Source organism: Scomber scombrus, chromosome 9, assembly GCF_963691925.1.
Source record: "Scomber scombrus chromosome 9, fScoSco1.1, whole genome shotgun sequence".
In the NCBI taxonomy this organism is placed as follows: Eukaryota; Metazoa; Chordata; class Actinopteri; order Scombriformes; family Scombridae; genus Scomber; species Scomber scombrus.
Window position 1 is genome coordinate 17,625,799 of NC_084978.1, and position 26,119 is coordinate 17,651,917.

General features: G+C 39.5%; 5 protein-coding genes and 1 pseudogene across 5 annotated transcripts; all 6 read right to left on the reverse strand.

Moving 5' to 3' along the window:
* Nucleotides 1–266: 266 nt before the first annotated feature.
* Nucleotides 267–3,726, reverse strand: LOC133985583 (protocadherin gamma-A11-like). The gene is made up of 2 exons (XM_062425246.1): nt 1,375–3,726; nt 267–314 (listed from the first exon to the last, which is right to left on the reverse strand). Exons 1-2 carry the CDS (start codon nt 3,724–3,726, stop codon nt 267–269), a joined length of 2,400 nt encoding a protein of 799 aa, XP_062281230.1.
* A 41-nt stretch (nt 3,727–3,767) lies between these two features.
* LOC133985584 (protocadherin alpha-3-like) lies at nt 3,768–6,527 on the reverse strand. Its single transcript, XM_062425247.1, has 2 exons — nt 4,141–6,527; nt 3,768–3,780 (listed from the first exon to the last, which is right to left on the reverse strand). Exons 1-2 carry the CDS (start codon nt 6,525–6,527, stop codon nt 3,768–3,770), a joined length of 2,400 nt encoding a protein of 799 aa, XP_062281231.1.
* Nucleotides 6,528–6,751: 224 nt separating this feature from the next.
* LOC133985585 (fat-like cadherin-related tumor suppressor homolog) lies at nt 6,752–13,287 on the reverse strand. Its single transcript, XM_062425248.1, has 3 exons — nt 10,893–13,287; nt 7,517–9,925; nt 6,752–6,762 (listed from the first exon to the last, which is right to left on the reverse strand). The coding sequence occupies exons 1-3, from the start codon at nt 13,285–13,287 to the stop codon at nt 6,752–6,754; spliced, it is 4,815 nt and encodes a 1,604-aa protein (XP_062281232.1).
* Nucleotides 13,288–14,896: 1,609 nt separating this feature from the next.
* On the reverse strand, nt 14,897–17,269 carry LOC133985484 (protocadherin alpha-3-like). The gene has a single exon (XM_062425130.1). The coding sequence runs from the start codon at nt 17,267–17,269 to the stop codon at nt 14,897–14,899; it is 2,373 nt and encodes a 790-aa protein (XP_062281114.1).
* A 1,744-nt stretch (nt 17,270–19,013) lies between these two features.
* LOC133986119 (protocadherin alpha-8-like) lies at nt 19,014–21,386 on the reverse strand. Its single transcript, XM_062425911.1, has one exon. The coding sequence runs from the start codon at nt 21,384–21,386 to the stop codon at nt 19,014–19,016; it is 2,373 nt and encodes a 790-aa protein (XP_062281895.1).
* A 1,086-nt stretch (nt 21,387–22,472) lies between these two features.
* On the reverse strand, nt 22,473–25,569 carry LOC133985586 (protocadherin alpha-3-like; annotated as a pseudogene).
* Nucleotides 25,570–26,119: the final 550 nt, after the last annotated feature.

Genomic DNA, 26,119 nt, shown 5'->3' on the forward strand with positions numbered 1-26,119 from the left:
CACTGAATCACCTAAATCAGCGAACACAGACCTCAAATAAGTCAGTCAGTCAGACTCTTCACATACACACATGTAACAACCCTCATACAGTAGAAAGGCATATAGCAGAAACATACAGACCAAAAGCCTTTAAAACATGGACCAGCTAAATATTGTATACTGAGGGCTAAACAACATATATATGCAAGCATGTCTTCTTCAAAAGACTATCTACATGTCTGAAGGACTGTAAATAGTAGCTCAAATTGCGCAGTTGCCAGGACAGGTTATAGCACAATGCAGACAAATAAAAATAAAAAAATCAGACTTTTGATCTTTTTCGGGTAAACAAAAACGCAAGGGGCATGGACAACAGAAATGAACTAACCTTTAGTTTTACACTGAACCTAAACCTTATTAAACTTATATCGCACGAGTAAACCTTGGTCTGCAAAAGTGATTATTAAAGTGAGTTTATTATATTTTATGACCTAATATGACACAACAGCACATGGCCTGAAATAGGCACATATAGGAAGAGTGTGCTGTCACTGCTTGACCAGACAACTAAGTGCTCAGGTAACAAGGGAACAAAAGAACAATTCAGCAACACTAAGCAGAATAAATGGAAGAATCATCTTTATTTCTCAAATCCTTTTCAGTGCAGGTCCTTTAACAGAAAATTATGAGTTTGTTCCAGTTAGTCAGCTTAGTATTGCCAAGTTTTTCTTTCACACTCAAAAAGGCACATTACAGTTTAAATTATTAAGAGTTCACTGCACTGGTCACTGCACTGAATGTTAAGTTCTCTAAGATCTGAAATAAGTAAAATGGAATGAAACACCAAGCAGACAAAATATGACATCTTAGAGACATTCATTTTCTTGAGGGGAAAAAAGGAAAGAGTTTGCTTCGAATATGTTCTTTCTTTTTTTTCACCTTAACAAGAAAGGTTAGATATCTCTATTTACCTCTTCATATCCTTATAACAATATTTCACAACTATCCACACAATCTTATCTTAGCCAACATTAAATCAATATATTTCATGGGGTTGTGTTATTTCTTGGAATGGATTTCATTGTTCTCAAGTACTTTATAGGGAAACTATGACATTAAAGGGCAAACACAGAATACTAACTACAGTCTATTGTGTAATTTGTGAAATAATTGAACTCATTGCTGTGTAAGCACAGACCATACAACCACCTGTAAACCAACAACTTCACTCAGCAGTCTCATTATAACCAAATAACTCCTCATTTGCATATAAATATTTATATGGTTGTAGTCCTTTTTGGTCCAGCTTCCCATCCAGTACTTTCACAACACTTAAATCATTAGGATCGGCCATCTTCATACAGGAACTGCCTTGACGAAAATTATCTTTCTTACCTCTTCAGAAGTGCGTCTTCTGTCAGGGAGCACTAGTGTATTGGCATGGCTGCCCGGGACTATAGTAGATCCTATACTCATTCTGGGTCCAACTAACATGTAACGCTTGTCTCCAGATCTGTACTGGATGCTGTGACATAGTGTGCCATCATAATTTGTGTCTTGTAGATATTTTGAAGTATAGTCTGTTGTTTTGGAGCACTGCATGGCAATCAGCACGATGATACTGATGATAAAAAGTACAGACACTGAGCCCAAAGTTATCATCAAATAAAAAGTCACATCATTGCCCTCCTCATCCTTCTCTGCACTTTTAACATCAGAAGCTGCAAAAGCTTCTTTGGGCTCCACAACTTTGACAATCACAGTAGCTGTTGCTGAGAGGGAAACGTTGCCATTGTCTTTCACCAGTATGACCAGTTTATGCTCAGCCTCGTCTGTCTCTGTGAATGAGCGAAGTGTTCTGATCTGTCCTGTATAGCGGTCCAAACCAAAGAGAGTGTGGTCAGTAACTTCCTGCAGTGAAAACAGTAACCAGCCGTTATATCCTATATCAGCGTCAAAGGCTCTGACTTTAGTCACCAAGTGTCCTGCGTTGACATTGCGGGGAATCTCCTCCACACCTTCAGCAGAACCGTTGGAGCTGACTGGATACAGGATGACTGGAGCATTGTCGTTCTGATCCAGAATGAACACGTTCACTGTGACGTTGCTGCTTAGTGACGGAGTTCCAGAATCTGTGGCGACAACTTGGAAATGGAACGTTTTCAGCATTTCAAAGTCGAAACTTTTTAGCCCTGTGATATCCCCTTTCTCAGAGTTTATGTTTAGAAATGATGTAAATGTTTTGTGTTCCTCCACATTTCTCACTATGTTAAATGATATGAGAGCATTATCACCCTCATCACAGTCAGAAGCACTCACTGAAAATAAAGAGGCTCCTGCAACATTGTTTTCAGTGACATAGAAAGTATAGGGATTCATTGAAAACACTGGACTGTTATCATTCACATCCGATACAACCACACTTATTGTCTTATGAGATGACAAAGGTTGTTCACCAGCATCTTTAGCAAATATTGTCACATCATACTTGGACTGATGCTCTCTATCAAGCAGAGATTTGGTGACTATAGAGTACATATTGTCTTGTAAAGAGGGCGTTAAAGTGAAAGGTACACCCTCACCTACATAACAGATTACCTTTCCATTTAAACCTGAATCTATATCATTCACACTTATCAATGCGACTGTGGTTCCAGGTTTGGAGTCCTCAGGAATAGCACTTGAAAAGGATGTCACCTCAATCTCAGGTGCGTTGTCATTCAGGTCCACTATAGTTATTATGACACTTTTTTCTGTTGCTAGTGGCACTGGTCCTTTATCAGAAGCTTTAATATCGATTTCATACCGATCTTTTGCTTCAAAATCTATCAGTCCTTTAACAATAATGTGTCCAGTATTAGCATCAACTTCAAAAAGTTTACGTAATTTATTATTTACATTATTGCCGAATGAATAAACCACCTCCCCATTTAAACCGTCATCTAAATCTGTAGCATTCACCTGCATAATTGTTGTGCCAATTGGTGAATTTTCATTAAGTGCCGCAACATAGGCGTCTTTGGTAAATACGGGCATGTTGTCATTTACATCTAAAACATTAATGATAATATCGATGGTTCCTGACCTAGCAGGCTTTCCTCCATCCACGGCTGTCAGCATTAATCTATGACTTTTTGAAGTTTCTTTGTCCAGTGGTTTATGCAAATACAAGAGAGGAATTTTTCCGTCCTCTCCTCTATCTTTAACCTCCAGACGAAAATTGTCATTTTGACTCAGCTTATACTGTTGAATAGAATACATGTGACTGTCTGGATCACGGGCTCCTTGTAGTTGAAATCGTGTCCCAGGTAATGCAGACTCTGATATCTCTAAATACGTCTCGTTTTCGGAGAAGGTGGGAGAGTGGTCGTTTACATCCAAAACTTCAATAGCGACATAATGCACCTCTAACGGATTCTCCAGCACAGTCTTTATGTTGATAATGCAAGTACTGATCCGTTCGCACACCTCTTCTCTGTCTATTTTTCGGTTGACACGTAAGATGCCGTCATTCTTTAGCTGAAACAGGGGCTCCGTCGATCCAGACACGATGCGAAATCCTCTAGCATCCAAAGCACTCATATCCAGCCCTAAATCTTTAGCGATATTACCAACAACAACACCCTCCGCAAGCTCCTCGGGAATAGAGTACCGCAACTGTGCATAAGTAAAATTCAAAGTAAGATCCATATATACAATGAAAACGAAGAGGCGCTCCAACCATGCTCTGCATCCACATCGTGCCATATTGGAATAAAAAAAGTACAAAATAATATATCGGTAAAGCATTAAAATGTGAATCTACATAGGAGACACATTTCGAACAAATGAATTAGTGGTCCGTAATGATGAATATTTTGCTGAAGGAGTCACAGTTGTGAAGCCAGCGCCGTGAAACACAAATGCACTCTGTCGCGAAATAGCACCAAACTACTGACGTGAAACGTTCAACTGGGAGTCGTTCATTTTCACAAGCAGTGACACCATGCGAGCAGACATTACAATGCAGATACACTTTAAATAACAAAATATTCTTATGTGATGTCCACAGTGTTTAAACCGTTCCAATATCTGCCTAAGATGCAAACATATAATGAAAAAAACAACTAAGTCCATGGAATAGGACGACAATACTATCAATGTAATAAAAAAAAAAAATACTTCCAAAATCGGCTAAACAGTTTTCTTACCTCTTCAGATGCTCTCCTCCTGTCAGGGAGCACCAGAGTATTTGCATGGCTGCCTGGGACTAAAGTAGATCCTATACTCATCCTGGGTCCAACTAACATGTAGCGTTTGTCTCCAGATCTGTACTGGATGCTGTGACACAGTGTCCCATCATAATTTGTGTCTGGTAGATATTTTGAAGTATAGTCTGTGGTTTTGGAGCACTGCATTGCAATCAGCACGATGATGCTGATGAGGAAAAGCACAGACACTGAGCCCAAAGTTATCATCAAATAAAAAGTCACGTCAATCCCTTCCTCATCCTTTGCTGCACTTTTAACATCAGAAGCTGCAAAAGCTTCCTTGGGCTCCACAACTTTGACAATCACAGTAGCTGTTGCTGAGAGTGAAACGTTGCCATTGTCTTTCACCAGTATGACCAGTTTATGCTCAGCCTCGTCTGTCTCTGTGAATGAGCGAAGTGTTCTGATCTGTCCTGTATAGCGATCCAAACCAAAGAGAGTGTGGTCAGTAACTTCCTGCAGTGAAAACAGTAACCAGCCGTTATATCCTATATCAGCGTCATAGGCTCTGACTTTAGTCACCAAGTGTCCTGCGTTGACATTGCGGGGAATCTCCTCCACACCTTCAGCAGAACCGTTGGAGCTGACTGGATACAGGATGACTGGAGCGTTGTCGTTCTGATCCAGAATGAACATGTTCACTGTGACGTTGCTGCTAAGTGACGGAGTTCCAGAATCTGTGGCGACAACTTGGACCTGGGACGTTTTCAGTGTTTCAAAGTCAAAACTTTTCAGTGCCACAATATCCCCATTCTCAGAGTTGATATTTAAAAACAAAGCAGTACTGTCTCTACTGCTGTCCCTCGGAATATGATATGAAATATGCGCATTATCACTGTCATCAAGATCAGATGCCCTAACTGAAAATATTGGGGTTGTTAAGCCATTATTTTCAGTAATATAGAAAGTATAGGAGCTCATTGAAAATTGCGGTCTGTTATCGTTCACATCTGAAACGACCACACTTATTGTTTTTTCAGATGACAGTGATGGCTCACCAGTGTCCTTTGCAACAATTGTAAGTTCATAAAAAGACTTTTCTTCCCTGTCCAGTTGTGATTTTGTCACTATGGCATACATATTATCTTGCAAGCATGGGGATATAGCGAAAGGAACGTCATCAAGTAAAATGCAAGAAACTTTTCCATTGGCACCTGAATCCAAATCATTGACGCTTATCAAAGCTACGGTCGTTCCAATTCTAGAATCCTCAGGAACCGATTTGGAAAATGATGTAACTTCAATCTCCGGATGATTGTCGTTAAGATCAATTACCTTTATTATCACAGTTTTGTCTGTTGAAAAGGGGATAGTGCCCTTATCTGAAGCTTGTATATCAATTTCATAGCTTTCATTTTCTTCAAAATCAATTATACCAGTCACTTTAACTTCGCCAGTCTCTGGGTCAATGTTAAATAGCTTCTGCACGTGTGTATCCATTTCTTTGCCAAATGAGTACACAATTTCGCCGTTTGCACCCTCATCCAAATCTGTAGCATTGACCAGAACAACTAACGTGCCAGGAGCTGCGTTTTCATTTAAAACAGCAGAATATACGTCTTTCGTAAAAACTGGTGAATTGTCATTAACATCAAGCACCTCAATTAGTATTTCTAGTGTTCCAGACCTCGCCGGTCTCCCACCATCAACAGCTGTAAGCATAAGCTTGTGTTCTCTCATAGTCTCCCTGTCTAACTGCTTCTGTAAAATCAGAAAGGGCATCTTACGGTCTTCGCCTCTCTCCTTAACTTCCAAACGAAAGTGATCACTTTGGCTCAGCTTATACTGCTGAACAGAAAACTGGCCACCATCTGGGTCGCGCGCAGGTTGGAGCTGGAACCTCGCTCCCGGTGATTTTGATTCAAATATGTCCAGTCTTTTTTCTCTCCCTGGAAAGACGGGGGAGTGGTCGTTTACATCTATCACTTCTATGGCCACATAATGGATTTCTAGAGGATTTTCAAGCACAGTTTTAAGGTTAATGATACATGCTTTGCTTCGCTCACAGATCTCTTCCCTGTCCACTTTCCTACTCACGTACAGGATGCCGTCGTCCGTATTCACATGAAAAAGCGGTTCTGCCGAACTGCCAACAATACGATATTCTCTATCTTTCAGCGTAGCCTTTTCAATTCCTAAGTCTTTCGCAATGTTTCCAACAACACTCCCTTCTTTCACCTCTTCGGAAATGGAATATCTGATCTGAGCCGAGGCGTCACTCCAACACGTTACCAAAGCAACCATGAAGGCGACGCATCTCCATCGCTCTATCCTCGCCTGTCGGCCGCTTTGTTCCATTCTGTACAGAAAAAAAATCCGTGATCTTTAATGTTATGGTCAAGAAATAATATTCAACCGTATTCCTTTGCAAGCATCACCAACCCAGCGCAGGGAATGATACAGGGCTAGTTTAGCGTTCAAGCCCTTTGCACATAATGCCAAAATACAGGGTTGGATCTAATGGTGATGACAAAAAGCTAGACATTATCTACAATTTTACCGACACCACGCGATCCAGAACATTATTGCAGCCCTGTTGGAATACAAAAAATAAATTAAAATAAAAGGTTTTACAACTACCAAAAAACTACAGACAGAAAAGACAAACAACTTGTTATAATATTTGAAAAAAGATGCGTTTGAAGTCATTTTTATGAAGCGATGGACTTGAGTCACAAACAGTTTCCTCTCCAAAAAGCCATTATTTCAAAGTTACGCTGCTAAAACGTCTTTTTTCTATCACACCCAATGACAAAAATAGCTATAGTTTAAAGTGCTTTCAGTACCACGGATAGCGACATTTCACTTGAACTCAGAGGTCGGCGGGTAAGATTAAGCTACACGTATTGTTACACAGATCCTTATAGAGACCTGCCTTAGCATTACATGCATATCCTAAACTATCGAGCAAGAAGAATACTTTTGTAAAAAAAAGTACAAAAAAAAAACAAGACTAGAAAGAGATTATGCTTTTTAAACACATGACATTATGTTGTTGTTATAAAAGATTGACTTAAAGGGTAAATACATCTTAAATGTCACCACTACAGACAACAACTACATTCAGCATATTTTATACATGAGGGCGATCAAGCAACACGTGGTTAATATGCAATTCATTGACAGCTGCTACACTTTTTTTCAAAGGCAAGAGCAGTTTATATTTCTCCATAATATAGTGTATAAATATCAATCTTAGATTACTTGACGTCAAGTTTTATTAATCTGTTTAGATTGCCTTAAAATTATTACATAATGTGATACAAAATATATATATATATATATACCGGCAATTGTAATATTGTAGGTATTGATTGCTCTTACCTCTCCAGATGCCCGTCTCCTGTCAGGAAGCACTAGAGTATTTGCATGGCTGCCTGGGACTATAGTAGATCCTATACTCATCCTGGGACCAACTAACATATACCGTTTGTCTCCTGATCTGTACTGAATGCTGTGACACAGTGTCCCATCATAATTTGTCTCTTGTAAATACTTGGATGTATAGTCTGTGGATTTTGAGCACTGCATTGCAATCAGCACAACAATGCTGATTAGAAAAAGTACAGAAACCGAGCCCAAAGTTAGCATCAGATAAAAAGTCACGTCATTCCCCTCTTCATCTTTTGCTGCACTTTTAACATCAGAAGCTGCAAAAGCTTCTTTGGGCTCCACAACTTTGACAATCACTGTAGCTGTTGCTGAAAGTGAAACATTGCCATTGTCTTTCACCAGTATAACCAGTTTATGCTCAGCCTCGTCCGTCTCTGTGAATGAGCGAAGTGTTCTGATCTGTCCTGTATAGCGGTCCAAACCAAAGAGAGTGTGGTCAGTAACTTCCTGCAGTGAAAACAGTAACCAGCCGTTATATCCTATATCAGCGTCATAGGCTCTGACTTTAGTCACCAAGTGTCCTGCGTTGACATTGCGAGGAATCTCCTCCACACCTTCAGCAGAACCGTTCGAGGTGACTGGATACAGGATGACTGGAGCGTTGTCGTTCTGATCCAGAATGAACACGTTCACTGTGACATTGCTGCTTAATGACGGAGTTCCAGAATCTGTGGCGACAACATGGAACTGGAACGTTTTCAGCATTTCAAAGTCAAAACTTTTTAGTGCCAGAATATCACCATTATCAGTATTTATGTTTAAAAATGAAGCCAATTTATTTTCTTCGCTTCCACCTCTTAAAATATGATAGGAAACTTCCGCATTGCTGTTCTCATCACGATCAAAAGTTTTAACTGAAAACACAGAGACTCCTGGATCATTACCCTCGGTCACATAGAAAGTGTAGGGACTCTGTGAAAACTCTGGACTGTTGTCATTCACATCTGACACCACAACGCTTATCGTCATTTCAGATGATAATGAGGGCTGGCCACAGTCTTTTGCAACTACTGTTACGATATAGTGAGACTGGTTCTCTCTGTCCAGAGGCGACTTTGTTAGTAACGAATACATTTTGTCTTGTAAAGATGGCGTTAAAACAAAGGGAACATTCTCACTTATAGAACAAATAACTTTTCCATTTAGTCCAGAGTCTAAATCATTTACACTGATAAGTGCAACTGTAGTTCCAGGTCTTGAATCTTCAGGGATGGAGCTCGAGAATGACGTAACCTCAATATCAGGTGCATTGTCATTCACGTCAACTATCTTTATAATGACGCTTTTTTGCGTAGCCAGGGGAGCGAGACCTTTATCTGATGCTTGAATTTCAATCTCATATCTGTCCTTCTCCTCATAGTCAATATTGTCTTTCACAATTATTTCCCCAGTTGATGGATTGATATCAAAAATATTTAATAATCTATGACTCACACTATTGCTAAATGAGTAAACCACCTCTCCGTTCGGGCCGTCATCTAAATCAGTTGCATTCACTTGTATGACTGTTGTGCCTACTGGAGCATTTTCGTCAAGCATCACAGAATAAACGTCTTTAGTGAAAACAGGCACGTTATCATTAACATCTAAAACATTGACTAGAATATTCATGTCACCAGATTTCGGAGGTTTCCCCCCATCCAGCGCGGTCAGCACTAACGAGTGGCTTCTCGCTGCCTCCCTATCCAAAGATCTTTGCACAATTAATATTGGTATTTTACCATCTTCTCCCTTATCCTTAACTTCCAAACGGAAGTGATCATTGGTGCTAAGTTTATATTGCTGAACTGAGAAAAGACCTCCGTCTGGGTCTCGTGAAGCTTTTAGCGGAATACGTACTCCAGGTAAAACAGACTCTGAAATCTCCAGCGTTTTCTCTTTCTCTGTGAAACTGGGTGAATGGTCATTTATGTCCACAACTTCCACTCCAACATAATGCACCTCCAGTGGGTTTTCTAGCACGGTCTTTAGATTTATTAAACACGTACTGCTCAGTTCGCATACCTCTTCTCTGTCAATCTTTCTGCTTACGTACAGGATGCCGTTGTTCTGATCTACATGGAAAAGAGGTTCCACAGCACTAGAAACAATCCGATACTTCCTGTCTTTCAACGTGATTTTATCTAATCCCAAATCGTTCGCTATATTCCCGACAACAGTTCCTTCCTTAACTTCCTCCGAGATGGAATATCTTAATTGCGCCGATGTCACACTCCACAAAAGCACAGCAATCACGTATCCGATCCACCGTCTTCTCGCCCTTCTTGCCTCGCATCCTCTTTGTTCCATGTTTGAAAACAAGACTGTTATTAAGTCATCGCAGGATTAATATTATTGCTGTAAAAACTGTTACATTACATCCGGGTATGCAACTGTCCACACTCCTTCAGAAATGTTAAAATATAGGACAGTATTTATAAATGCAACAGCAAGCCGACAAGCGATTCTACCAGATGGGGGCTCAGAGTCCTAAAGAGGTGGAACCAAAATGCAGTGACGACAGGTTCAAACCTTTATTTTCCTAACACTGACACCGTGCGATCTCATTGCTCACTGCAAGTAAAACACGTTTCTAGAGCAGTTTCTACAGCTGAAAGTGAACAGTGTAGCGTTTATTTTTCTTTGACCCTAAGTGTAGGGATTGTGAAGTGACAGGTGAGGCCATGCCTCCTGTATCCCATTAACACGCAAACGAAAAAGAAAATCTTCCTCTGAATTAAGACTGAATACAGCATATCGTCCTACACTGTTTGATACTTCAATGTAATAACTTAGAATTCAACTATTTTGCTATTTATAAACAAAAAGTGTGATATAATTGCACTTTAAAAAATAGTGGTTTGACATTTCTCACAATGTATTGACCTGTATCAGGACAGAGCAGAGCCTGTCAGCACCACGGACAGCGTATAACGCCAAGTATAATTGGATTCAGCTATGAGTGGGATTTTATATTACATGGCAGAAGCCCGAAAGCTCAGATCACATGCTAGTCTGACTAAATGAGCGTGTTCGACACTGTGCAGTATGTTGTAATAATGATGCTTGTTTTTCAATACAATAGTTAAAAAAGCAGACTATAAAGCAAACGGATGAGTTAATGTGCACATATGTTAACAACTTCTGTTATAGTTACAGCAACTATGCTCAAAAGGATAGTTTAGTACTACTTTGCAAACGATATCATATCAGAAAACAAACAGTACACATATAAGGGACATGTCGTGGATTGATAGTGGATTATTTGCCTGAACAAATAAATTAAAACACTTCCTGCAAACAAAAAGCTTGTTTTAATATGCCTTACCTCTTCAGATGCTATCCTCCTGTCAGGGAGCACTAGTGTGTTCGCATGGCTGCCTGGGACTATAGTAGATCCTATACTCATCCTGGGTCCAACTAACATGTAGCGTTTGTCTCCTGATCTGTACTGGATGCTGTGACACAGTGTCCCATCATAATTTGTGTCTTGTAGATACTTGGATGTATATTCTGTAGTTTTAGAGCACTGCATTGCAATCAGCACAATGATACTGATGAGGAAAAGCATAGACACTGAGCCCAAAGTTATCATCAGATACAAAGTCACATCTTTGCCCTCCTCATGCTTTGCTGCACTTTTAACATCAGAAGCTGCAAAAGCTTCTTTGGGCTCCACAACTTGGACAATCACAGTAGCTGTTGCTGAGAGTGAAACGTTGCCATTGTCTTTCACCAGTATGACTAGTTTATGCTCAGCCTCGTCTGTCTCTGTCAATGAGCGAAGTGTTCTGATCTGTCCTGTATAGCGGTCCAAACCAAAGAGAGTGTGGTCAGTTACTTCCTGCAGTGAAAACAGTAACCAGCCGTTATATCCTATATCAGCGTCATAGGCTCTGACTTTAGTCACCAAGTGTCCTGCGTTGACATTGCGGGGAATCTCCTCCACACCTTTAGCAGAACCGTTGGAGCTGACTGGATACAGGATGACTGGAGCGTTGTCGTTCTGATCCAGAATGAACACGTTCACTGTGACGTTGCTTCTTAATGACGGAGTTCCAGAATCTGTGGCGACAACTTGGAACTGGAACGTTTTCAGCATTTCAAAGTCGAAGCTTTTTAGTGCCAGAATATCTCCATTTTCACTATTTATGTTTAGGAATGTCGTTAATTTATTTTCTTCGCTTCCACCTCTGAAAATGTGATAGGAAATTACTGCATTGTCGTTCTCATCACGATCCAAAGCTTTAACCGAAAATACAGAGGTACCAGGCTCATTAGCTTCAGTGACATAGAAAGTATAGGGGCTCAGTGAAAACTCTGGACTGTTGTCATTCACATCTGACACCACAACATGTATCGTCTTTTCAGATGATAATGCTGGCTGGCCAGAGTCTTTGGCAACTATTGTTAGTTCATATTTATCCCTTTTCTCTCTGTCAAGAGGCATTTTGGTTACTAAAGAATACATTTTGTCTTGTAAAGATGGCGATAAAGCAAAAGGAACATCCTCACCTATGGAGCAAATAACTTTTCCATTGAGACCAGAGTCCAAATCATTTACACTGATGAGGGCAACTGTAGTTCCAGGTCTGGAATCTTCAGGTATGGAGCTGGAAAATGAGGTAATCTCAATCTCCGGTGCATTGTCATTGACGTCAACTATTTTGATAATGACACTTTTTTCCGTAGTTAGCGGAGCAAAACCTTTATCTGATGCTTGAATTTCAATTTCATATTTGTCCTTCTCCTCATAATCTATAAGACCGTTGACAGTTATCTCCCCTGTTGATTGGTTAATGTCAAAAAGTGTAAATAAAGTATTACTCACACTGTTACCAAATGAGTAAACCACTTCTCCGTTTTGACCGTCATCGAGATCAGTAGCGTTCACTTGTATGACTGTTGTGCCTATTGGAGCATTTTCATTGAGCATCACGGAATATATATCCTTAGAGAAAATTGGGGTGTTATCATTAACATCTAAAACATTTACTAGAATATTCATGTCTCCAGATTTTGGAGGCTTCCCCCCATCTAGAGCGGTCAGCACCAACGAATGACTGACAGCTGCTTCCCTATCCAATAATTTTTGTAAAACTAATATAGGTATTTTACCATCTTCTCCTTTGTCTCTAACTTCTAAACGAAAGTGATCGTTTTGGCTGAGTTTATATTGTTGCACTGAGAAATGGCCACTGTCTCGATCCCGTGAGGGTTTTAGCTGAAAGCGTGCTCCAGGTAATACAGACTCGGAGATTTCTAATTGTTTTTCTTTCTCTGGGAAAATTGGAGAATGGTCGTTTACATCCAACACCTCCACTCCAACATAGTGCACTTCCAGCGGGTTTTCCAGTAAGGTTTTCAGATTTATCAAACACGTACTGCTCTGAGCGCACACCTCTTCCCTGTCAATCGTTCGGCTCACATACAGGATGCCATCGTTTGGGTTAACATGGAAAAGTGGATCCGCACCACTGGAAACAACCCGATACTTCCTGCTTGCTAGTGTGCTTTTATCTAATCCCAGGTCTTTCGCAATATTTCCAACCACAATTCCTTCGTCAATTCCCTCTGAGATCGAATATCTCAATTGTGCCGAAGCCACACTACTCAAAAGCACAGCAACGATGCAGCCGGTCCAGCACACTGCTCCGTTTCGTCTCTCGTATCTTCTTTGTTCCATGTCAAAACCCGATATCATCAGTAATCACTCACAAGAACAAAACTGCATTACAGTGGTCGTATCCAACGCATTGTTTTATGGTAACAGTCATCCTACATTGCAGACATAAGAGCAAATAAAATATTTCCAGAGGCAGGGGTGTAAGCTCAGAAATGACTGCGTTAAAATCCAACCGAGGACGTTATCAAGAGGTGGAACCACAATGCAATAGCGACAAGCTTCCTGTCTCTATTACACTGACACCTTGCGATCTAAATTCATACAGCAGAAAATCAAAAATCAGTAGCACATAAGTTGAATAGTGGATTGTTTTCGTTCCTGTTGTGTTTTTAATTATCTCGAAACAGAACCCAACAATGTAGGGTGAATGTAAATAGATGAGGAAGCTCTTCACTCTTATCACAAAACATTCGTACAATAAATGAATATATATATATATATAAAAAATACAATATATATATATATATATATATATATATATATATATATATATTGTATTTTTTTTAACAACAACTTTTCAAACCGTTAAGAATATTCTTTGTACGACATGGGGATATATTTTCTTCACATTCTTAACTTGGATGAATTATAACACTGAGATAACATTACTGAGTTGATACATTGGTTACAAGCCATGGTTACATACTGACAAATGGGAGTAAATATATTCAGCACCAGGGACAGCGACTACCACCACCTCTACTTCTGACCTCAACTTTGTTAGTTATAGACCATGAACACTGGGTTATTTAACTTTCTCCATGATGTCATATCTTACCCATAATTTTGCTGAATGGTTTTCAATCGGTGTTGCCTATGGATTCGTGTGGTTTAAGTATAATAAAGGTGTGCTGATAGTACAAACATATGTATGATCAGTCAGCTCGAGCCTTTCAATAATCAGCATCCTTATCAAATTTTGCAGGACAAATGGGGTAGCATGGTCAGTTACATATTAAGTATCAAAAATTGGAAGTTGGTAGTCAGTACAAGAATGAAGATTATAAGCAGTTAAATTTGTTTTGCTGTTTATATAAACTAGTCAAGGTTAACCTTTTGTCCAATAAAAGCAAATATGTTGACAAACGAGCTTACATCAAACATGCTAAAGGAAACTGCAGAGTAACCATCAGATCCAATGCCATACTTTGCAAACGCACCAAGGGCACAGAAGAGCATACAGTGTGGTAAACTAACCAACTAACCAACTAACCAACTAACCGTCATCAGATATTTCACAATTTCATATATAATTAAATCTATCTATTAAAGACTATGTTCAAAAGCAGCTTCCTCTTTTTCTTGACTTTAATCACAATGTTTACACAATCTCAATCTGAAAGCTACACTTGCCTCAACAACTTAATGTCTCAAGACTTTAATTTCTCTACTGAAATTGTGCAAGAAAAAAAACATTGAATCTGGACACGGAAAGTTGTGCAGCTGTCCATCATAGCAGTATCAGCTAATAATGTTAAAAGGTAGGATTCTGCAGGAAAAAAAGTTGTAGATGTTATATTGACTGTGAACATGGAGATTTCCCCAAAACCTGCTGTAAGTACCCAATACCTGAATAAAGATGTAATTATTTAAGGGGGAAGACACTTGTTTAAATATGCCTTACCTCTTCAGATGCTCTCCTCCTGTCAGGAAGCACCAGAGTATTTGCATGGCTGCCTGGGACTATAGTAGATCCTATACTCATCCTGGGTCCAACTAACATGTAGCGTTTTTCTCCTGATCTGTACTGAATGCTGTGACACAATGTCCCATCATAATTTGTGTCTTGTAGATATTTCGAAGTACAGTCTGTGGATTTTGAGCACTGCATGGCAATCAGCACGATGATGCTGATCATGAAAAGAACAGACACCGAGCCCAAAGTTATCATCAAATAAAAAGTCACGTCATTGCCCTCTTCATCCTTTGCTGCACTTTTAACATCAGAAGCTGCAAAAGCTTCTTTGGGCTCCACAACTTTGACAATCACAGTAGCTGTTGCTGAGAGTGAAACGTTGCCATTGTCCTTCACCAGTATGACTAGTTTATGCTCAGCCTCGTCTGTCTCTGTGAATGAGCGAAGTGTTCTGATCTGTCCTGTATAGCGGTCCAAACCAAAGAGAGTGTGGTCAGTAACTTCCTGCAGTGAAAACAGTAACCAGCCGTTATATCCTATATCAGCGTCATAAGCTCTGACTTTAGTCACCAAGTGTCCTGCGTTGACATTGCGGGGAATCTCCTCCACGCCTTCAGCAGAACCGTTGGAGCTGACTGGATACAGGATGACTGGAGCATTGTCGTTCTGATCCAGAATGAACACGTTCACTGTGACGTTGCTGCTTAGTGACGGAGTTCCAGAATCAGTGGCGACAACTTGGAAGTGGAACGTTTTCAGAGTTTCAAAGTCAAAACTCTTAAGTGCCAGAATATCACCATTCTCAGTATTTATGCTTAGAAATGAAGCCAATTTATTTTCCTCACTTCCATCTCTGAAAATGTGATAGGAAATTGCTGCATTATCATTTTCATCACGATCCAAAGCTTTAACTGAGAAAACAGATGTACCAGGCTCATTAGTCTCAGTGACATAAAAAGTATAGGGGCTCAGTGAAAACTCTGGACTGTTGTCATTCACATCTGACACCACAATGCTTATTTTCTTTTCAGATGATAATGGCGGTTGACCAGCGTCTTTTGCAGCTATTGTTAGTTCAAAGTGCGACTGTTTCTCTCTGTCCAATGGCGATTTGGTTATTAAAGAATACATTTTATCTTGTAATGATGGTGACAGAGCAAAAGGAACATCCTCACCTATAGAGCAAATAACTTTTCCATTTAGTCCAGAGTCTAAATCATTTACACTGATAAGTGCAACTGTAGTTCCAGGTCTGGAATCTTCAGGAATGGAGCTGGAAAATGAGGTAACCTCAATCTCAGGTGCATTGTCATTCACGTCAACTATCTTTATAATGACGCTTTTTTCTGTCGCCAGAGGAGCGACAGCTTTATCTGATGCTTGAATTTCAATTTCAAATTTGTCTTTCTCCTCATAGTCTATTAAACCTTTTACTGTTATCTCACCTGTTAATTGGTTTATATCAAAAATATTTAGAAATTTCTGATTCATACTGTTACTAAATGAGTAAACCACATCTCCATTTGGACCGTCATCTAAGTCAGTTGCATTTACTTGTATGACTGTTGTGCCTACTGGAGCATTTTCATAGAGCATCACAGAATAAACATCTTTAGTGAAAACGGGTGCGTTATCGTTAATATCTAAAATATTAACTAGAATATTCATGTCACCAGATTTCGGAGGTTTCCCCCCATCCAGCGCGGTCAGTACTAACGAGTGGATTTCTGCTGCTTCTCTGTCCAATGATTTTTGCACCACTAAAATAGGTATTTTACCATCTTCTCCTTTATCCTTAACTTCCAATCGAAAGTAATCGTTGTGGCTAAGTTTATATTGCTGCACGGAGAAATGGCCACTGTCTAGATCCCGAGAAGCTTTCAGTTGAATTCGTGCTCCGGGCAACACAGACTCTGAAATCTCCAGCGTTTTGTCTGTCTCCGGGAAATTCGGAGAATGGTCATTTATGTCCAGCACCTCCACTGCAACATAGTGAATTTCCAGTGGGTCTTCGAGCACGGTTTTTATATTTATCAAACACGTACTGCTCTGCGCGCACACCTCTTCCCTGTCAATCTTTCGGCTCACGTACAGGATGCCATCATTCTGATTAACATGGAAAAGTGGTTTTGCATTACTAGAAACAATCCGATACTTTCTATCTTTCAATGTGCCTTTATCTAATCCTAGATCTCTTGCCACATTTCCAACCACAGTTCCTTCGTTAACTTCCTCGGAGATTGAATATTTCATTTGCGCCGAAGCGACACTCAATAAAAGCACAGAAACCACACAACCAACCAAACATCCTCCTGCCCAGCGTCGTTCCTGTCTTCTTTGTTCCATGGTTAAACATAAAAAAATCCTTAATCCATCACAAGAATAATATCCACCTTGTAAAAGTCAAATCCAACACGTATGTACATGTAGACATTCACTCTCTTCCATGAGACATCAATTGTCGACAAAAGGACATTAACAACGGCGACAATAAGCTCAGAAACGATTGTGCTAATGTCGAAGTGAGAATGTTGTTAAATGGAGGAACCACAACGCAATGACGCACACGCTCGTGCACTGCAGACTATGTATCTTTTACTGACACCACGCGACCTAATGTTGCATTGCAGAAAAGTTCAAAGGGTCGATAGCACATTAGATAAATGGTTAAAAAAAATAAAAATTAAAATCTGTAGTTACCCCGAATCTCTGACCAAACATAATCGATTTATTAGAGAGTGAACTCCTTTTGAGGGGAAACACATCAAGTAAAGTTCGAAACAAAAGCCTCGCAAAGGTTTTGAGTATTCAGTATGATACTTTTGAATATTGTGTTTTTTTAACATGATATATTGTATGCATAAAATCAATTGAAATTATGTCATTTTGTCATTTATTGTGCGTTGTATATTATCATCAGGTTGCAATATGTGACCCCACACTTTCAGCACCATGGACACTGACAGTGATCACCACTGACAATAGTTAAGTCTAGTCACATTTAGTGGAAGTGTTATCATGTAATCAAATTTAATGTCCAATAATACACCATAAACTCCAGCATAGTTTCTTTCTTTTAATGCTGCCAGGTTGAACACATCTTTCTGAGAATTAATACACGTTGTTAGTGGCTGAGTATGGTTGTGGTGTGGTGATACTACTGATGAAAAACTCTCTTTTATCTGAAATCAGTCCGCTCTCGTTTGGTGGAAGTTTGACCCGTCATGTCATTAAGTAGAAACATCAACTGAACAGTAATTATATGGTAATTACGCCTGCAGTTTTACATGTCCCAAAAGTGTGCGAACAATACGATATGAAAACATGCGGAACATTGTTGGAACAACGGAGTTTATAACACAAAGACCAGGACAGGAACTACCAGAGTTATGGTCTACAAAAGGTATACGCTAAGTTAAATCTGTATTTTAGAGAGGACGGAACGAAGAGTGGTCTTTTCAAACTAATATCAAACTCAATGCTAAGTAGCTGTTTATGTTTCATTTAACCCAGATTAATTTATATTACTGTGAAGAAAACCTGTCGTTCAAATGACCAAGTATTGCAAAACGAAAGGACAGCCAACAGATCCAGTGCCATACTGTGCAACACCATGTGCATGCATGTAGTAAACAAACAAATCAAATAGTCAGCAAATCTGATATATCCCACTATTTTTTTTAAACTAAGCCACGCTACTGCTAATTTACTCCATCTGGAAATTATGTATGTTCATTGATAGAAGTTACTGCCAGTCCAGAACCACAATGGTTCCCTCGCCAAGCATTTTTAATTATATACTAAAATTGAAAAATGCCTTAACAAATTGTACAGGAAAACTCTTTTCAAACATGGACTAACCATGTATTACTTATAAATTAAAAATCAGACTTTATATATCTTAAATATGCTATGTGTAAATGTATCAGCTAATAACATTTAAGGTGATCAGGTTTGCAGATAGTGTTTGTCGAATTTGAAAGTTTTTATTGATATATTGATTATAAATATGTAGGTTCCCCAAAAATGTAAACGCATTGAGTGCTCAGTACTTGAATGTGGACATGATTTGGTGGGAAAAAACGCTTCTTCAAAACTGCCTTACCTCTTCGGCTGTTCTCCTCCTGTCAGGAAGCACCAGAGTATTGGCATGGCTGCCCGGGACTATAGTAGATCCTATACTCATCCTGGGTCCAACTAACATGTATCGCTTGTCACCGGATCTGTACTGTATGCTGTGACACAGTGTCCCATCATAATTTGTGTCTTGTAGATATTTAGAAGTAAAGTCTGTGGATTTTGAACACTGCATTGCAATCAGCACGATGATACTGATGATAAAAAGTACAGACACTGAGCCCAAAGTTATCATCAGATATAAAGTCACATCATTCCCCTCCTCATCCTTTGCTGCACTTTTAACATCAGAAGCTGCAAAAGCTTCTTTGGGCTCCACAACTTTGACAATCACAGTAGCTGTTGCTGAGAGGGAAACGTTGCCATTGTCTTTCACCAGTATGACCAGTTTATGCTCAGCCTCGTCTGTCTCTGTGAATGAGCGAAGTGTTCTGATCTGTCCTGTATAGCGGTCCAAACCAAAGAGAGTGTGGTCAGTTACTTCCTGCAGTGAAAACAGTAACCAGCCGTTATATCCTATATCAGCATCATAGGCTCTGACTTTAGTCACCAAGTGTCCTGCGTTGACATTGCGGGGAATCTCCTCCACACCTTCAGCAGAACCGTTGGAGCTGACTGGATACAGGATGACTGGAGCGTTGTCGTTCTGATCTAGAATGAACACGTGCACTGTGACGTTGCTGCTTAGTGACGGAGTTCCAGAATCTGTGGCGACAACATGGAACTGGAATGTCTTCAGAGTTTCAAAGTCAAAACTCTTAAGTGCCAGAATGTCCCCATTTTCAGAATGTATGTTTAGAAATGAAGCCAATTTATTTTCCTCACTTCCATCTCGGAAAATGTGATAGGAAATTGCTGCATTGTCAATCTCATCACGATCCAAAGCTTTAACTGAAAATACAGAGGTACCAGGCTCATTAGCTTCAGTAACATAGAAAGTATAGGGGCTCAGTGAAAATTCTGGACTGTTGTCATTTACATCTGACACCACAATGCTTATCTTCTTTTCAGATGATAATGAAGGTTGACCAGCATCTTTAGCAGCAATTGTTAGTTCAAAGTGCGACTGTTTCTCTCTGTCCAAAGGTGATTTGGTTATTAAAGAATACATTTTGTCTTGTAAAGATGGCGATAAATCAAAAGGAACATCCTCCCATATAGAGCAAATAACTTTTCCATTTAGTCCAGAGTCCAAATCATTTATGTTGATAAGGGCAACTGTAGTTCCAGGTCTGGAATCTTCAGGTATGTAGTTGGAAAATGAGGTAACCTCAATCTCAGGTGCATTATCATTCACATCAACTATCTTTATAATGACGCTTTTCTCTGTAGTCAGAGGAGCAACACCTTTATCTGATGCTTCAATTTCAATTTCATACTTGTCTTTCTCTTCATAGTCTATTATACCTTTCACAATTATTTCACCTGTTGATGTATTTATATCAAAAATATTTAGTAATTTCTGATTCATACTGTTACTAAAGGAGTAAACTACCTCTCCATTTGAACCGTCATCTAAATCGGTTGCATTCACTTGTATGACTGTTGTGCCTACTGGAGCATTTTCATCGAGCATCACAGAATAAACATCTTTAGTGAAAACGGGTGCGTTGTCGTTAATATCTAAAACATTAATTAGAATATTCATGTCACCAGATTTCGGAGGCTTCCCCCCATCCAGCGCCGTCAGCACTAGTGAGTGGCTTCCGGCTGCTTCCCTATCCAATAATTTTTGAACAACCAATATAGGTATTTTACCATCTTCTCCTTTATCCTTAACTTCTAAACGAAAGTAATCGTTGTGGCTAAGTTTATATTGCTGCACGGAGAAATGACCACTGTCTCGATCCCGTGAGGGTTTCAGCTGAAAGCGTGCTCCCGGTAATACAGACTCGGAGATTTCTAATTTTTTTTCCCTCTCTGGGAAACTTGGAGAATGGTCGTTTACATCCAACACTTCCACTCCAACATAGTGCACTTCCAGCGGGGTTTCCAGCACGGTTTTCAGATTTATCAAACACGTACTGCTCTGCCCGCACACCTCTTCCCTGTCAATCATTCGGCTCACGTACAGGATGCCATCGTTCGGGTTAACGTGGAAAAGTGGATCCGCACCACTGGATACAATCCGATACTTCCTGACTGTTAGTGTGCTTTTATCTAATCCCAGGTCTTTCGCTATATTTCCAACCACAGTTCCTTCGTTAATTCCCTCTGAGATCGAATATCTCAATTGTGCCGAAGCCACACTACACAAAAGCAAAGCAACGATGCAGCCGGTCCAACACACTGCTCCGTTTCGTCTTTTGTATCTTCTTTGTTCCATGTCAAAACCCGATATCATCAGTAATCATTCACAAGAACAAAACTGCATTACAGTGGTCGTATCCAACACTTTGTTTTATGATAACAGTCATCCTACATTGCAGACATAAGAGCAAATAAAATATTTCCAAAGACAGCAGTGTAAGCTCAGAAATGACTGCGTTAAAATCCAACCGAGGACGTTATCAAGAGGTGGAACCACAATGCAATAGCGACAAGCTTCCTGTCTCTATTACACTGACACCTTGCGATCTAAATTCATACAGCAGAAAATCAAAAATCAGTAGCACGTAAGTTGAATAGTGGATTGTTTTCGTTCTTGTTGTGTTTTTAATTATCTTGAAACAGAACCCAACAATGTAAGGTGAATGTAAATAGATGAGGAAGCTCTTCACTCTTATCACAAAACATTTGTCCAATAAATAATTTGATTTTTTTTTTTAAACAACAACTCTTTTAACCATTAAGAAGATTCTTTGTAGACATGGGGATATATTTACTTCACATTCTTAACTTGGATGAATTATAACACTGAGATAACATTACTGAGTTGATACATTGGTTCCAGGCCATGGTTACATACTGACAAATGGGAGTAAATATATTCAGCACCAGGGACAGCGACTACCACCACCTCTACTTCTGACCTCAACTTTGTTAGTTATAGACCAGTGGTCTCCAACCCTGCTCCTGGAGAGCTACTGCCCTGCATGTTTTAGGTATCTCCTCACTCTAACACACCTGATTCTAATAATCAACTCGTTATCAAGCCCTTCGACGAGCCTCAGCTGCTTGATAACGAGTTAGGGTGAGGAGATACCTAAAACATGCAGGGCAGTAGCTCTCCAGGAGCAGGGTTGGAGACCACTGTTATAGACCATGAACACTGGGTTATTTAACTTTTTCCATGATGTCATATCTTACCCATACTTTTGCTGAATAGTTTTCAATCGGTGTTGCCTTTGGATCCGTGTGGTTTAAGTATAATAAAGGTGTATGTAACATATGTATGATCAGTCAGCTCGAGCCTTTCAATAATCAGCATCCGTATCAAATTTTGCAGGATAAAATGGGGTAGCATGGTCAGTTAAATATTAATTTCTAAATATTCAATAAGTATCAAAAATTTGAAGTTGGTAGTCAGTACAAAAATGAAGATTATAAGCAGTTAAATCTGTTTAGCTGTTCATATAAACTAGTCAAGGTTAACCTTTTGTCCAATAAAAGCAAATATGTTGACAAACAAACTTACATCAAACATGCTAAAGGAAACGGATCCAATGCCATACTTTGCAAATGCACCAAGGGCCCAAGAGAGCATACAGTGTGGTAAACTAACTAACCAACTAACCAACTAACAGAAAAAAGTCCTCAGATATTTCACAATTTCATATATAATTAAATATATCTATTAAAGACTATTTTCAAAAGCAAATAATCTGAAATATAAATGTACATTCATTGTTAAGTCTTTATTAGCTTCCTCTCTTGCTTAACTTTAATCACAATGTTTACACAATCTCAATCTGAAAGCTGCAATTGCCTCAACAACTTAATGCCTCAATACTTTTATTTCTCTCCTCAAATTGTGCAAGAAAAAAAAACATTGAACCTGGACAAGGAAAGTTTTGCAGCTGTCCATTATAGCAGTATCAGCTAATAATGTTAAGAGGTAGGATTCTGCAGGAAATGTTTGATGAGTATAAAAGTTGTAGTGAGTATATTGACAATGAACATGGAGATTTCCCCATTTACTGTAAGTACCCAATACCTGAATAAAGATGTAATTATTAAGGGGGGAAAACACTTGTTTAAATATGCCTTACCTCTTCAGATGCTCTTCTCCTGTCAGGGAGCACCAGAGTATTTGCATGGCTGCCTGGGACTATCGTAGATCCTATACTCATCCTGGGACCAACTAACATGTAGCGTTTTTCCCCTGATCTGTATTGAATGCTGTGACACAGTGTCCCATCATAATTTGTGTCTTGTAGATATTTTGAAGTATAGTCTGTGGTTTTGGAGCACTGCATGGCAATCAATACGATGATACTGATGATAAAAAGTACAGATACTGAGCCCAAAGTTATCATCAGATAAAAAGTCACATCATTGCCCTCCTCATGCTTTGCTGCACTTTTAACATCAGAAGCTGCAAAAGCTTCTTTGGGCTCCACAACTTTGACAATCACAGTAGCTGTTGCTGAGAGGGAAACGTTGCCATTGTCTTTCACCAGTATGACCAGTTTATGCTCAGCCTCGTCTGTCTCTGTTAATGAGCGAAGTGTTCTGATCTGTCCTGTATAGCGGTCCAAACCAAAGAGAGTGTGGTCAGTAACTCCCTGCAGTGAAAACAGTAACCAGCCGTTATATCCTATATCAGCGTCATAGGCTCTGACTTTAGTCACCAAGTGTCCTGCATTGACATTGCGGGGAATCTCCTCCACACCTTTAGCAGAACCGTTGGAGCTGACTGGATACAGGATGACTGGAGCGTTGTCGTTCTGATCCAGAATGAACACGTTCACTGTGACGTTGCTGCTTAGTGACGGAGTTCCAGAATCAGTGGCAACAACTTGGAACTGGAATGTTTTCAGAGTTTCAAAGTCAAAACTCTTAAGTGCTAGAATATCTCCATTTTCAGTATTTATGTTTAGAAATGAAGTTAATTTATTTTCCTCGCTTCCATCTCTGAAAATATGATATGAAATGACTGCATTGTCGTTCTCATCGCAATCAAAAGCTTTAACCGAAAATAAAGAGGTACCTGCCTTATTAGCTTCAGTGACATAGAAAGTATAGGGGCTCTGTGAAAACTCTGGACTGTTGTCATTCACATCTGACACTACAACACTAATCATCTTTTTAGATGATAATGGCGGTTGACCAGCATCTTTTGCCATTATTGTTAGGTCAAATAAATGCAGTTTTTCTCTGTCTAAAGGCGATTTCGTTATTAATGAATACATTTTGTCTTGTAAAGATGGCGATAAAGCAAAAGGAACACCCTCACCTATGGAGCAAATAACTTTTCCATTAAGGCCAGAGTCCAAATCATTTACACTGATAAGGGCAACTGTAGTTCCAGGTCTGGAATCTTCAGGGATGGAGCTGGAAAATGAGGTAACCTCAATCTCAGGTGCATTATCATTCACATCAACTATCTTTATAATGACACTTTTCTCTGTAGTCAGAGGAGCAAGAGCTTTATCTGATGCTTGAATTTCTATTTCATATTTGTCCTTCTTCTCATAGTCTATCAAACTTTTCACAGTTATCTCACCTGTTAATGGATTTATATCAAATAGGTTTAATATATTTTGATTCAAACTCTTGCTGAACGAATAAACTACATCTCCGTTGGGACCATCATCTAAATCAGTTGCATTCACTTGTATCACTGTTGTCCCTACTGGAGCATTTTCATCGAGCATCACAGAATAAATATCTTTAGTGAATACGGGCGCATTGTCGTTAATATCTAAAACATTAACTATAATATTCATGTCACCAGATTTCGGAGGTTTCCCCCCATCCATCGCCGTAAGCACTAATGAGTGACTTCCTGCTGCTTCCCTATCCAAAGATTTTTGCACCACTAAAATAGGTATTTTACCATCTTCTCCTTTATCCTTAACTTCTAAACGAAAGTAATCGTTGTGGCTAAGTTTATATTGCTGAACAGAAAAATGACCAATGTCTCGATCCCGAGATGCTTTCATCTGAAATCGTGCACCGGGCAACACGGACTCTGAAATCTCCAGCGTTGTCTCTTTCTCCGGGAAACTGGGTGAATGATCATTAATGTCCAGCACCTCCACGCCAACGTAGTGAACTTCCAGCGGATTTTCCAGCACAGTTTTTAGATTTATTAAACATGCACTGCTCTGCGCGCACACCTCTTCCCTGTCAATCTTTCGGCTCACATACAGGATGCCATCGGTAGGGTTTACGTGAAAAAGTGGATCTGTATTACTAGCAACAATCCGGAACTTCCTGTCTCTCAGCGTATTTTTATCTAAGCCCAGGTCTTTTGCTACATTTCCAACCACAGTTCCTTCGTTTACTTCCTCGGAGATGGAATATCTTAATTGCGCCGCTGCTACATTCCACAAAAGCACAGCAACCACGAAGCCCAACAAACATCCTTGCACCCTTCGTGGATCGCGTCTTCTTTGTTCCATGGTTAAACCCGATATCATCAATAATCCATCACAAGAAAAATAACAGCGTTTTAGGGATAGACCACTTCCCCATATATAAATGTTCATATACTTCCTATTACGTAGAAACTATGGCAAATAGGCCACATACAACAAATAAGCACACAAATGATCATCCAGTGTCAAAGTGAGGTTCTTGTCAAGAGGTGGAACCATAAAGTAATGACGACATTATGTCGTGTATTGCAGACCTTTTAGGTTACACTGACACCATGCGATTCAATTTCACACTGCAGAAATAAAAAAGGATATATAGCACATTAAGGCAATGGTAGTCTGATTTTTAGTCTTAATGAACCTCTCGACCAAGATAGTCGAGTGTGGAAGGAAATCACCAGGTTTCTCCTTCGCTGTAAACAAGCGACAAACCCTCCTTCAGAAATTGTAAAAAACAAAACAAAATATGTTTTAAAAAATCATACATCCCAGGGGCATTTTTTTCGTGTCATTATTATTATTTTCTCAATTAACACCGTTTCACAATGATATTATTTGTTTTTAATGTGTTACA